The following is a 14,063-nucleotide window of genomic DNA, read 5'->3' on the forward strand; positions in this document are numbered from 1 at the left end:
CTTTGACAGTCAGAAGCCTCAGCTCCAGTTTGGGGTGCTCCCCCTGTGAAGGAAAACTCTGGCCCTTTGGAGAAATCTCACAGGTCTAATGGGACTAGGAAGTCACATTGATGTGATTTTCCAGTTTTGCCAGGAGGATTCATTTAGGCTGATTCTTTTTTTTTTTTTGGTGGGATGGGGAGTGGGTGGGGGTTGGTACGTGACGTGAGGGATCTTAGTTCTCCCACCAGGGATTAAAGCCTCACTCCCTGCAATGGAAGTCTGGAGTCTTAACCACTGGACCATCAGGGAAGTCCCTAGACTGATTCTTTTTCAAGAAACAGGTCTGTTCCAGAAATAGAGCCTTGACCAGTGATATCTCCGAAAGACCCTGGGGGAGGTGTGGTGGGGAAACCCGGCAGGACCTAGAGATCAGAGTCCACTCTGAGCCCAGCAAGCACTTGTTCACCAAACATTTGCTTGTCTGTGAATCCCCTTCCTCTTCTATGAAGTCCCAAACCATACCCTCAACATTCTCTTCTGTCTTTAGTTGCAGGTATTATTTAAGCTGAGGGCGTTGACCGTTTTGGTGGGCTAATTCTCTTGGGTGTCTCCCATATATATGTGTTAATAAACTCTTGTTAGATTTATCTCCTGTTCATCTGCCTCATGTCAATTTAGTTCTTAAACTGGCCTGAAGAACATAGAAGGATACAGGACAGTCTCTTCATTCCCCATCATCCGTGCTGTAACCTGTGTGGCTTTTGTCTCTGATTATGCATGGAGATGCTGGCAGTTCAGGAGTACCTGGGGGCCCTCATGTGGGCCTTTACTACTCGCGGGAGTCCCTGCAGGCATTTCCTCAGCTGGTGGATGCAGCTCAGCAACAACCAGGAGGAAGCTTTGGTAAAACAGGGATTCTTACTCTCATATCTTGAGGGCCACACAGGACAGTGGCCAGTGTGGAGGGGGAGGGAGCAGAGAACTGGGCTTCTGCCTTTATTGGAGTCCTAGGGTGGGGTGGTGAAGAGAGAACCAGGGGCAGGAAGAGACAGGTGGGGTCACTCACATGGTTATCTACGTTGCCCAAGGTTTTCTAGAAAGGAGAACTTGATGGGTGAGGCAGGCGTGGGGGCTTACCTTGAAGCTGGTATACAGCTGACAGTGTGTTCATGCAAAACGCATGTTTGAAATAGAAGCTTTAGCAATCAAAAGCTTAATACTAGTCCCTTAGGATCAGGCATGTTTACTGTGTTTCCAACAGTGCCAAAGGCCTCCTTTCTCCAAGACCTCGTCAATACTTGTCAATTTCTTGAGAGTGTGAGGTGGCCAACACATTGAGAATAGATCCTATGGTCTATAGGGCAGAGAATGGATAGCCTCAGACAAGTGTCTGCAACTTTGAGTAACAGAGCTCTGAGGGCTGCCTCTCACCTCCTTAAGACAAGAACCAGGCCCTGGGAAGGGATCTCAGTGACTGCACGGTGACGACAGGCTGCTGAGGTCAACTGTGCCAGGCACTGGGTTTTGGAGATGCCTCCCTACTGTCTCCATCCATCTGAAAATACACTGACCCTCACATTTGGCTGTTGCCTCTCTCTGTGGAGTGGGAGCAGAGATGTGGACTCTTCTTTTTGGGTTGGACTCACAGTGACTCAGTTGTGCTCATTTCACAGGCCAGCAAGGGTATGCTCAAAATCCTTCAAGCTAGGCTTTAGCGGTACATGAACTGAGATCTTCCAGAAGTACAAGCTGGGTTTAGAAAAGCCTGAGGAACCTGAGATCAAATTGCCAACATTTGTTGGATCATAGAGAAAGCAAGGAAATTCCAGAAGAAAACACCTACTTCTGCTTCACTGACTACACTACAGCCTTTGACTGTGTGGAACAAAACAAACTGGAAAATTCTTAAGGAGCACCAGATCACCTTGGGCTTCCCTGAAAGCTCAGTTGGTAAAGAATCTGCCAACAATGCAGGAGACCCCGGTTCGATTCCTGGGTCGGGAAGATCCGCTGGAAAAGGAATAGGCTCCCCAATGCAGTATTCTAGGGCGTCCCTTATGGCTCAGCTGGTAAAGAATCTACCTGCAATGCGAGAGACCTGGGTTCGATCCCTGGGTTGGCAAGATCCCCTGAAGGGAAAGGTTACCCAGTCTAGTATTCTGGCCTGGAGAATTCCATGGACTGTATAATCCATGGGGTAGTAAAGAGTCCAACATGTGTGAGCAACTTTCACTTACTTACTCACCAGACCAACTTACCTTTCTCCCGAAACCCTGTATGAAGGTCAAGAAGCCACAGTTAGAACTGGACATGGAACAACTGACCTGCTGAAAATTGGGAAAGGAGTATGACAAGGCTGTCTGCTGTCAGCCTGCTTATTTAACTTTATGCAAAGTACATTATGAGAAAAGCCAGGCTGGATGAGCTATAATCTGGAGTCAAGATTGCTGGGAGAAATATCAACAACCTCAGAAAGGCAGATGGTACCACTCTAATGGCAAGAACGTGAAGAGGAACTAAAGAGCCTCTTGTTGAAAGTGAATGAAGAGAGTGAAAAAGATGGCTTAAAATCCAACATAAAAAAAACTTAAGATCATGGTCTCTGGTCCCATCACTTCATGGCAAATAGAATGTGAAAATGAAAACAGTGAGAGATTTCATTTTCTTGGGATCCAAAATCACTGCAGGTGGTGACTGCAGCTATGAAGTTAAAAGACTCTTGCTCCTTGGAAGGAAAGCTATGAAAAACCCAGATGGCATTTTAAAAAGCAGAGACACCACTTTGCCAAAAAAGATTCATAGTCAAAGCTATGGTCTTTCCAGTAGTTATGTATAGCTGTGAATGTTGGACCATAAAGAAGATTGATGCCGGAGAATTGATGCTTTTGAATTGTGATGCTTGAGCAGACTCTTTGAGAGTCCCTTGGACAGCAAGGGGATCAAACCAATCAAACCCAAAGGAAATCAACCTGGGATATGCATTGGAAGAACTTGTGCTGAGGCTGAAGCTCCAGTACTTTGGCCACCTGATGTGAAGAGCCGATTCATTGGAAAAGACCCTGATGCTGGGAAAGATTGGAGGTAGGAGGAGAAGGGGACAGCAGAGGATGAGATGGTTAGATTGTGTCACCAACTCAATAGACATGAATTTGAGCAAACTCCAGGAGATAGTGTAGGACAGAGGAGCCTGGCACGCTGCAGTCCACGGAGTTGCAGAGGCAGACACGACTTGACGACTGACGACAGCTTCCAAGTTGTCTGGTGATGCCAAAGTGTGTTTACTGGAACTCTAGCTGTCTCTGTGTCTCCCTGGGCTCTGAGAATTAAAACAAAACAAAACAGTATTTAATTGAATTATGGTTCAGGTAAACACATAGACCCTAGTCTGTTGGATGAGTTTTTATGTTGTAAACAGCTGTGTGACCATCACCTGGGTCAAGCGCCAGGACATTTCCAGCACCCAGATGATTCCTTCGGGTTCCTCCCAGTTGGGCCCGCCATGGGTCATCGCTTTTCTGACCGATTGTTGGATTTTATCTAATAAAAGACTCCAGCCTGTGCTCACTCGTGCCTGGCTCCTGTGCACAGCGGTGAGTGTCTCTGATGATCGTGCCTATATCTTTGGTCCCTTTTTATTGCCAAGGGCTAGTCCATTGTGGTCACATCATCGTTCATGTTTCCTTTCTGTGGCTCGTGGACAGCGTGATTCCAGTGTGGGGCTACGGTGAGTGAGGCTGTCATGCATGCATGCATATGTTTTCATCTCTCCTGGGTAAACATCTAGAATCAGAGGAGCCTGGACACAGTAGAGGCAGAAGACCCACCAAGTTTCCAACACTCTTGCATTTTACACTCCAACCTGCACTGAATGAGAGTTCAGTGATCTTTATCCCAGTAGATGAGGAAATGGTCCCTGTGTTCCTGGTGTCAAACAGGATTGCAAAGCATTTCCCCTTCTTTTCCTCCTTTCTGCTTCAACTGCGCCATCAGCCCCTTAAATCCAGGAACATTGTGGTTGATCTAGAAATGTAGTGGGGACAGAGGGTGGACAGAGGAGGCATGTGTGCTCAATCTATGGGAACATCTCAAATAAGTCAGTCTTTGCAAATTCTGCAGCACTGAGGCAAGCCCAAGATTAGAGAGAGGTGCAGACAGGTTCTCAGCCCCAGGGCACCTGCTCCACACTCAGTACCTATAGTCCCCTCAGCTGCTTGTCCTGGCTGAACACGGGGTCCTGTCTCTAGCACACCGTGGGGGACTATTTCATCTCTGCTAAATCTGTTGTTGCTGTGTGTTTCCTCCCCAAACCCCTTTCTGACAAAAGCTGATCGTGAGTCTCTGTTTCAGTCAAACATTTCCATCAACAAGGTACTGGAACCAATTAAAGACAGTTTTCAATATATTGCCTCCAACGCAAAGTCACTTGGAATATTCTATTATGTCTGAGATGTCTCTGCTCCCCATTTTAAAGCCCAGAATCAAGAGAGAAAAGAGAGAGAAATTCACAGAGATGAGGGGTCAGAATTTCCCGGGGGATCATTATGTACAAGGATAAGGGAACCTCCACCACCGGGTTTTCTATTTTCAAAACATTTCTTTTTACATGATTATGCTTTTAGGTGAGAAGAGGAATTTTAAAGGGGAGGAATACCTTTTGAAGAAGTAGAATAGCATTATATGGCTCAAGCTGCCGCTAGTGAGCTGTGTGACCTTGGATATGACCTGTAGATTCTCTGAGCCTTAGTTTCCCGGTCTGCAAAATGGGTATAACTAGGCCTTCCTGCAGCACTGCCACCCCATGCCCAGGCAGCACCCCATCACATACACTGTTGTCTGGATATGACACAGCCACACGCTCAGGGGCAGTGTCTTCCAGAAGCTGCGCACGTGGTGAGAATGTCTGAGCCTACGTGAACTATTCTGACTTGGGCTGGAGGGAAGGAGGAGAGCAGAGGGGAGAAGGCCCTGGGAGAGGAGCACCCACTTCTGTCCTCCGTCTTCCTCCCTACCTTTCTCCCTTCCTCTAAACTGACTTTCTCCTGCTCCTGGCTCCTCCCCATTGCATAACAAGTAAACTGCATTGAATTCTGTATCTTGGTGAGTCATTCCTGTTGCAGAGGTCTACCTGGACAGCATGCAAAGCGAGAGTGGTCACGTAGGCATTGAAGAACGGGCCTTCAGGGAGACCCAGGATCCCTACATAAACCCAGTGAGTTCCAGGGCTGGGGAGGCCTCAACCAGGGGGACGCGGCTCTGGGGCTCTGAGGAAACAGCTCCTGCTGGGGTTACAGGAGGCTGGGGGAGGCCTCGTTCCAAAGAGAACAGACGAAGGGCAGACACACCAACTAGGGCGGCCCTGCCCTCACTCCTGCCTGTGCCCATCTCCTCCATGCTGCTCAAGGCCGAGGGGCACCAGGATTTGTGCGTGGGACAAATGTTTCCTGAGCTTCCTCCTGATCTCTCTCCTGTCCTAGGTGCTCAGTGGGGGAAGAAGAGTCTAAGTAATAAATAGAAAGGTGAATTTCCTTTTTTTGTTTAACATGAAGGAAAGTAAGCGTTTTCTGGGGAGGATAACAATGGAACATGGAACAAGTGCCCTTCTAAGCACACTTACTTGGAAATGACCTCCCTGGGTTCAGCCATTTACTAGCTGGATGACCCCAAGCAAGTTACTTTACCTCTCTTGGCCTCAGTTTCTGCTTGGGCATAATGGGAATAATCAAGTCACCACCCAGAGCTCGGCTAAGGATCAAGCAAGGTAGCACGTTGAGAGAGTTTGAAAGGTATCTGGCCCACTGTGGGGGCCTCTGAAAGTGTTTAGAATTGTTAAGAGTCTGGGTGCAGGAGGAAAGCCCTTCCGAACAGGTGTCTGGGTCTGAGGGTTGAGAGAGCTAGGCAGGGCAGGTCAAGGGTGTCTGAGAAAGACTGTCCCAGGAGGGGGGAGCGGGCTGCCCCTGCGCTGTAGGGTGCAAAGTGCTCTCTTCTGGGCACTTTTAACCCCCTGTGTGGAGGTCTTGTCCTAGGCAGCCTTGTTTAAACCAGCGGTCCCCACCTCCAGGCATGGACTGGTGTTTGTGCATGGCCTGGTAGGAACTGGGCTGCACAGCGGGAGGTGAGCAGCTCATGAGCTAGTGACGCTCCATCTGTATTTATAGCCACTCCGCATCTTTCACATCTTCCCAGCCTTGTAAAAATTGTCTCCCGTGAAACTAGTCCCTGGGGCCAGAAAGACTGGGACAGCTGGTTTAAACCCTTATCATCTCCACAACATACATGTATTACTGAGGCTCACAGAGATGGAGGCCACTTGTAAGGTTCCCAGGTAATAAGTGCTGAGGAGGGAGGTGTCTTGATTTCCCCCATCCGGAGGGAAGGAGGTATCCACAGAGAGTGCCCTGGGGGAGGAGGAGTGCCCTGGGGGAGGAGGAGGCAGGCAGGCAGAAGCCTGGGTCCCAGAACTTTCTGAGCTCACTGCTTCCTGGCCTGGCCCTGCTGTAGGAGCCTTTCCTGGGCTCAGGTTCCTGAGAGGCTGGGCAGGTGGGCTGACGGAGCCCTTCGTGGGGAGGGTTGCATGAGGCATCAGGTGCTGGGGAGCTGCTTGGTCCCCACTCAAGCTCACCTCCCCAGGAGCCCTGGTGTGGCCTGTGTGCTCCGTGCAATGTCCAAAGTCCTTCAGCCCATCTAGTGAGGGCTCCCGGTGGGGCTGGAGGAAGCTGGGCTGCCTGGTGGGTGCCTCCACAGTGGTCTGAGTCAGGATGTGTCGCCTGGGTCTTGTTCTCCATCAGATGGGGGACCCGGAGCCGCTTCCAGGTTCAGCCATTTTATTATTCTGATGACATGTTTTTACTCTCTAATCCTTGGATTCAAAAGCCCAACTGTAGACAGGTCATGTGACTTGGTGACATCAGAGCTTCCAGCACATGGAGTTGGGAGGCCAGCCTAATCTGTGAGGCTACAAATCCAACTAAAAACCCATCTTCCTGGGTCATAGGAAGCAAAGGCCTGTGCTGCTCTTTCCTGCTAAGATCACAGACACACACGCACATGCACAGAGGGGCCATCGGCCACACCAGGCTTAAACCATACAAATTCATTTCCTTACAGTTCTGAGGTTAGAAATCTAGAATCAAATGTCAGCAAAGCTGTTTCCTCTGGAGCCTCAGGGGAGAATGTGTCCTTGTTTTTTCCAACTTCCAGAGGCTGCCCGCTTGCCCTGGCTTGTGGCCCCTTCCTCCTCCTTCAATCTTTTTTTTTTTTTTTTTTACTCTGTCAGGTCTCAATTGCGGCACAAGGAATCTTCCTTGTGGCCCATGGGCTCTCTAGGTGTGGCCCACGTGGGATCTTAGTTCCGCAACCAGGGATCTAACCCTCAATTGCTGCATTGGACGGCGGATACTTAACCACTGCTGGATCACCAGGGAACTCTTCACTTTCCTCCTTCTCTAAAGCCGCAGCTTCCTGCTTCTGTTGTCACATCTCCTACAGCCGACTCTCCTCCTCCGCCTCCCTCTTTGCAGACCCTGTGACTATTGGGCCCACGCAGATATTCCAGATAACCCCCCCCCCACACACACACACACAGTCTCAAGATTCTTAATTATACCTGCAAAGTCCCTTTTGCTGGGTAACGTAGCATATTCACAACTTTTAGGAATTATAATGTTGACATTTTTGGTGGGGAAAAGGGAGAGGGTGTAATTACTGTCTACCATAACCTTCTTGGAGTCAATAAATATTAGTGGTTTCTTTGAATCTTTCCAGAAAAGTTTTCTTTATAATAAGTAAGTATATGTATATAGCCACTCCTACCCATTTAAAAAATAATACAGAGGGCAATATTACTTATCAGTTCTCAAAGTGGTCCCTTCTTCCTCTTTTCTTGTGAAGTCTCCCTAGAATCTGTTGTGTGGAAATACCGTAATTAATTTCACTATTTTCTTCCTAGCGGACTTCTGGATTCATTTCCAATTCTTTGCTATTAGAACGCAGTAATGAGTAATCTTGTCTTTGCATTATACTCAATTTGAAATCATCTTGTGTTGCAGAATGTGAAGGCACCACTTAAGACATTAAAATCTCATGAAGTTTTTTTGGGGGGAATCCTTCCCTAAGATTAACCTGTGCCGGGGTCCAGCCCCCGCAGGATCCAGGGGAGCCCGAAGGAGAAAGGTGACATGTGGAAAATGACTTCGAAAGAGAGATAAGGAAAGAATGTTGCAGATAAGAAAATAGAGGAGAAAAAGAAAAAAGAAAGACCTAGGGTGACCAAGCTTCGGTGAACGAGGCCCATTACTTTATTTTCAAAAGGGACTTTTATACCTTGACTTGTACATAGAGGAAATGAGAGATGCAAAGTCATACAGAGTCAGCCCAAACATTACATCTGTTTTGTCTTTTTTGAAACCAAGATTTTTTCTGCAAACTTTTCCCATAGACAATGTTGTGTACATTATCTTCTGGCCTTGGGGGCCTGTGGACATTTAATGACCCTCTTTTGATAAAGACTGCTCAACCAGAAAACTTATTTTCCCTCAAAGTGTTTTTTCTTTATATTTCGAATCTATGTCAGCCTCAGAAAATGCTAAACAGAGTTACATTTCTCACGGAGCAAAGGTGCAGTGAGTTACAACAAAGAAAGAACCAATTAGCTCAAAAGTCTGATGTGGTTAATTCCAAGGTTACTGCTTGTTTTTCTCACATTCCAACTATGTTAACTAATGTACTCCCAGGTGCACAGTGGATAAGAGACATGGGAACTTGGCAGCAACCATTGGCCCAATAATGAAATCCTACACCAGCACTACTCTAATAACTTTTAATTCTTTGAAAGGCTCTATGTTTTAGGCTTCCCGTGCCTCTCACAGTTGAGAGGCTGTGAACAATCATATGTGTAGCTGCAAGAGTCTAGATAAACCTGCCAAGCAAGCTAGAATGCTAACAGAGGGGTTTGATTTGAAATATTCTTCCCATGTCCAGGAGACTTACTACCTAGAGCCCTAAGTTGATTTTCTCCAGAGAAAGGTGGTCGGGGATAGCCCCCTGTTAATGTCCGAGGAGTTGGTGAACATCATGAAATAATAAGACAGACAGATTCTGGTTTTGGGGTAGATGCTCGAGAAGGGGGGCCCCTTGAGGCCTCATCTCACCTTTGCCTGTCAGGCCTCTTCCTCATGACCTTTGCCATGGGTGGGATCTCCCATGCTGGCTCCTGGCAAACCTGTACTGCCCACCCCCATGATCCACACAGGGCTTCCTCCATCCTGCCTTCCTTCTGTGCCCTGAGAACCCTTCCTATCACTCTATGTCTTAGTGTGATTATGCTTAAGGGAGGAGCCCATGATGCCAGGTGGATACATTTTCAGCCTTGTCTCTCCTGATGGTGAGAAAGGCTCTTAGGGGGATTTCAAACTCCAACAAATGAGGGGATTCAGGGAAGAGCACCATGCTAGTCAGCCTGTGTTCTGCTTCTCCAAAATCACTGACATGGATTTTGACAGAAAGAACTCAGAGATGCAGAGACGTTGTGATTTGCTTAATGTCACCAAAGTTTTTAATGGCAGAATTCACCAGACCTGCGGGCCGCAAAAGACACCTCTGCCCAAGGTCTGGGAGCACAGTGTGTCTGAGTGGAGTTCTGGCATCACCAGTTAACTCCCAGGGCCAGCTGTGCACACTGGGCTCAGAGGGTCTTCCCTGGATTCTGAGTGGTCCTACAACCGAAGGACATGGACTAGGACTGAATTGAGCTGGTGCGTATCTTTTTTGTTTGGCCTGCAGACTGTTTAACTCATTGCCAAAGAAAAAGTATAATACAGAGATGAAAACAACACATACCAGTCACTCAGTTTCAACTCATGAATTATCTGCTTTATCTCTGCCCAGCTCTACTTTCCTTTCCACCCCTGGATTGCTTTGAAGCAAATATAGATATATCAGTTGAATGAAAATATTTCATTATATGTCACCTATAGCAAAGGAAACCTACTACAATCCTTTTCGAAGCATTTTGCTCCCCCAAATTAGAAAGTTTTACAGAAGAAAAATCTCAGATTTCTGTCTTCTCCTAAAGACTTGGAAGCTCTGACAACACTGGGCCTGGAAGGTAATCGGGTTACAGCTGAGTGGACACTGCACTTTAGATGAGGGAGATGATGCCTCCTTTGCTGCAGTCTCCACCACTCCCAACTGTCCCCTACCTGGCCAGCTCAACTATGCAAATCACCTGCCTGGCTCCTGTAAGCATTTAATCTTTGTAAAATATTAGTTAGAGGAGGTAGAAAATACTTCAACAGTGCGAAAATGTGAAAATTGACCTGGAGACAGAGCTGTGTTGAAGGCAGTTTGTACAACCACGTTAGATAGAAAGCATTCTGGAAGGATGCGCCAGTCTCTCCCCACAGACATTTTCTCACTAATCATCAATGTCACCCAGAAGCTGGGACTTGTTCTCATTTCATGGATGAAGAAACTGAGGCAAAGAGAAGTTAAATAAGCTTCCCAAGGCCACTCAGTTAATGAGCAGCAGAATCAGGATTCAAACCTGAAGGATGCCTGACTCTAAAATGAAGCATCTTCACCGTAAGCCTGGGTGCTTTAAAAAGGCTCCGGAAAGAGAACATGACAAAGTGATGGGGCCCAGGAGGCATGGAGATGCCAGTGAGGACTTGGGAGGCTTCCTGGAGCCTGGAGCAAGGATGGGAGCCCAGGAGCAGGAGCAGAAGAGGGGGCTGCCCCTGGCTGCAGAGAGCACCCGGGAAGAGGCCCTTTCTGAGGCTGTGGAGGGGGGGGGGCGGGCAAAGGTCAAGGTCTCCATTGTTCTCTGGATGGGATGGGCAGGACAGGGAGGATGACTTTTTGGCCTGCTCAGCTGAGCAGAAGGTTTATCCTCGAGGATAGGTGGGTGGGTCTCTTTGGTCCATGGTGGACCCCTGAGTCCCCAGCCAGGACTTAGGTCTTTACTAGCAGCTTGGCTTGGGGTCCAGCCACCCACCTCTCTCCCCTGGTTCCTTCCCATCTCAGGGCTGTGTACTTTCCACTTCTTCCTTTGCCAGCTGCCAATCTGAGCTTGTCACATCCTCTCAGAACCTGAGGGGCTCCTTCTCCCAACCTCAGAATATCTGTGTCACTTCCTCGCTCCAGGGCTGGAAGGTCCATGGAGCTGAGGCTCCTTCTGTCCTGTTCGTGGCTGCACTTGGTCCCTAGGCTGCTGCCCCACACCCAGGCCAGCCCCGGCCAGGGCTGGAGAGGATGGAGAGAGGGAGGCAGGCCAGCTGACCACTGTCTCCTCTCCACAGCCTATTCCCTTCACGGGGAGGATCGAAGGGGGTCTCCAGGATGGACACAAGGTCACCGTCATGGGGCGTGTTCTTTCCACAGACGAAAACAGGTACTGGGAATTGTTGTCTCTCTCGGCCTCACCGCTGAGTGAACCAGGGTGCTGTCAGCTCAGATGGTCCATCCTGTATCCTCCAAGCTGCCCTCACCCTATTCAGGGGATGGGAAGGGCCTGGCCCTGCCAACAATGCTCAGCGCCCCCTACCACCTACCTGTAGCATCCGGGGCACCATTAACCAGACTCTGCAGAGACAGGGGGAATGGAGGCTCACTGTCTAGGGAGGGAAGCAGGCCAGCCCAGAGGTGGAGTTCTAGGACTGAACTTCGTATACAATGACCCAGAGCTCGAGCCCTGAAGCCAAAAGAAACCCCAGATGAACAAGCGAAACAGAGCACTCTGCTGGTAGAATGTCCACTGAGGGCCACCCGTGGGTGTGGGGCGGAGCCTGGTTCTGTGGTGATGGCATGGGAGCCAGACGTGCCGTCTGACTGCTGTGTGTTAGCTGGGAGCCTGAGTGACCCCAAGAAGCAGCCTGGGAACCACACAGGGGCTGAGTTCAGGAAAGGTGTTGGGAGAGAGATGCTCATTGAATAATTCAGGCTGGACCTTGGTTGGGGAACATGCATGAGCTCCATCTGGGAAAGAGCAGAACAAGGACTTGCTGCATCCCTTTGGTGAGCTAGGCCCCTTGGAAACTCCTTTTGTCTTCCCTCCTCACCTGATAGTTTCAGCTATAGCCAAAAGAGGTGGAGATGGTGAGGGGCTTCCTCTGAGGTGAGATGGGAACAAGAGATTATTTAGGGGTGCCCTTGGGCCATTTCAGTTGTCATCCCTGAAGGAAGGCAGTCACCCCTTTTCTGCATGGGGCAGTTTGAGGATAGCATGGTCCTCAGTCATTGCAGATGACAAACAGGGCAGATCTGGGGTCAGGGTCCAGGCCTGCTGACCTCTCTCAGGTCAGGTGGGCACACGACATCCTCTGAAGAGGGACACACACACTCTGAGGTCCCCATGCCCAGAGCCCTAGGGTTTTTTCTGGGTCTCCCCTTTAGACACCATCTCTGTAGGTGTCCCATCAATGCACTTGTTCTTTCCATTTGTCCTCTTTCCCAACTCAGCAGACACAGGCTGACCTCCAGGGAGCCACCACTTGGCCCCAAAGACTCTCACTTCTAGGCACATTCCTCTACTTCCATCTTGGATACAAATTTCTTTACCCATTTCCTCCTTACTTTTAGAAAAGCACACTGTAAGGGCAAAATGTGGTAACTGCACAAAACACACTGCAAATTCGATGAACCAAAGGGATGGGATGAGACTAGGGATGGGTACCAACCAGCCACGCAGGTTGTATGCAGGCTCCCAGACGATGTCCGTCAGAGTGAGCACCTCCTGTTCATACCCTTGGCAGTAAGCCAGGATACTGTCTGATGTTCCTTGACCTAGGTTTCAAGTGGACTTTCAGATGGGCATCAGTGACACAAACAACGTTGCCTTCCACTTCAACCCTCGGTTTGAAGGAAGCGGGTGTGTGGTCTGTAACACGATGCAGCTAGGAAACTGGGGGCCGGAGGAGAAGAAGATGCAGATGCCCTTCCAGAAGGGGAGTCTGTTTGAGATCTGCTTCAAGGTAGACAGCTCCTCATTCAAGGTGAGTGGGAACTCTCCTCTCTTCAGCTGTCTGTTCCCCAGCCCCATAAGGTGCTGCGAGCTGCCTTTAAATAGTCATGTGAGCAACACTTTGTACAGAGAAGAGGACTGTTTCCTGTAAGGCCGCAGTCTCCTTACACACGTTCACCTCCTTACACACCCTCACCTGTTGCTTCTTTCACTCTGGAAGTAAGCACTGGAGAAGTCACTGTGATGCTTTTTGGCCTCCTGGGTCCTTCAGTCCAAGTTATTTCCATTTCTCTGTCATGGCCCTTCTTCCACTCCAGGTCCCTGGGAATATGTGTTTTCCTGTTACCTTGTTGCTGCATTTAGACAGGTGTTATTAAAGACTTAGTTCTGCCTGGCAGCGCACATTGGTTTTGCAAGCAGAGCGGTGTCTCTGGGCTTGGGGAGATGGGAGGGGAGCTGAGCACATCTGTGTCTTTTTTCTCTGTGTGAACATGAATGTCCCCACCCCCTCATCACACAACCTGACATCACTTCTTCTCTGCTCCCCATGGACATTTGCATGTATATTTCAAGAACACCACAGGAGAGCTGAGACTAGAAAGACAGACCCACTGTGATGAACACACACCAGAAGAATGAAGAAGCCAAGGACTAGAGTCAGGTGGAGGTTGCCCTTCGATGCACTTAGTTTCCCGAGCATGTTCCTGCCACTCCCACAGCACTGCAGGCTGTTGCCCTGACCTACAGGGGATTGATGTAAGAACTAGATACAGGTCTGAACGTCTGGGAGCAGGGGTCCCAGCGGCACGGGTGTGCTCCCACCTGGTCCTGGACGCCCTCCTGCCATGTGCGCTCATCTCAACAGGTGACGGTGAACAGGAGCCTCTTCCTGGATTATGCACACCGTGTGCCCTTTGACCAAGTCAACGCCATCTCCATCGGTGGCTGTGTGCATGTGTCCTATATCAGCTTCCAGGTGAGACTCCACCTAGCACTCGTTCCCAGGGGCTGGGTGTGGGGCCCCGTCCCCTGTGCGGGTCCTGCTGTGTGAACCCAAAGGTGCCAGGCAGTCTCGTCTCCAGGTGCTTCTGGGTTCACACCTCTGGCTGCCCCAGTCTGTCCTTCT

General features: G+C 49.3%; 1 protein-coding gene across 1 annotated transcript in view; it reads left to right on the forward strand.

Annotated features, from left to right (window-relative positions):
• The first annotated feature begins 5,086 nt into the window (after positions 1 to 5,086).
• LOC114116901 (galectin-9-like) overlaps positions 5,087 to 14,063 on the forward strand; it is a 30,531-nt gene continuing 21,554 nt past the window's right edge. The window contains exons 1-4 of the mRNA XM_042255450.2: positions 5,087 to 5,191; positions 11,277 to 11,368; positions 12,764 to 12,968; positions 13,803 to 13,913. Of these exons, the coding sequence (XP_042111384.1) occupies positions 5,117 to 5,191; positions 11,277 to 11,368; positions 12,764 to 12,968; positions 13,803 to 13,913 (483 nt within the window). The 5' untranslated portion in view covers positions 5,087 to 5,116. The remainder of the gene's footprint in view (positions 5,192 to 11,276; positions 11,369 to 12,763; positions 12,969 to 13,802; positions 13,914 to 14,063) is intronic.

This window comes from Ovis aries, chromosome 11, assembly GCF_016772045.2.
Source record: "Ovis aries strain OAR_USU_Benz2616 breed Rambouillet chromosome 11, ARS-UI_Ramb_v3.0, whole genome shotgun sequence".
NCBI lineage: Eukaryota > Metazoa > Chordata > Mammalia > Artiodactyla > Bovidae > Ovis > Ovis aries.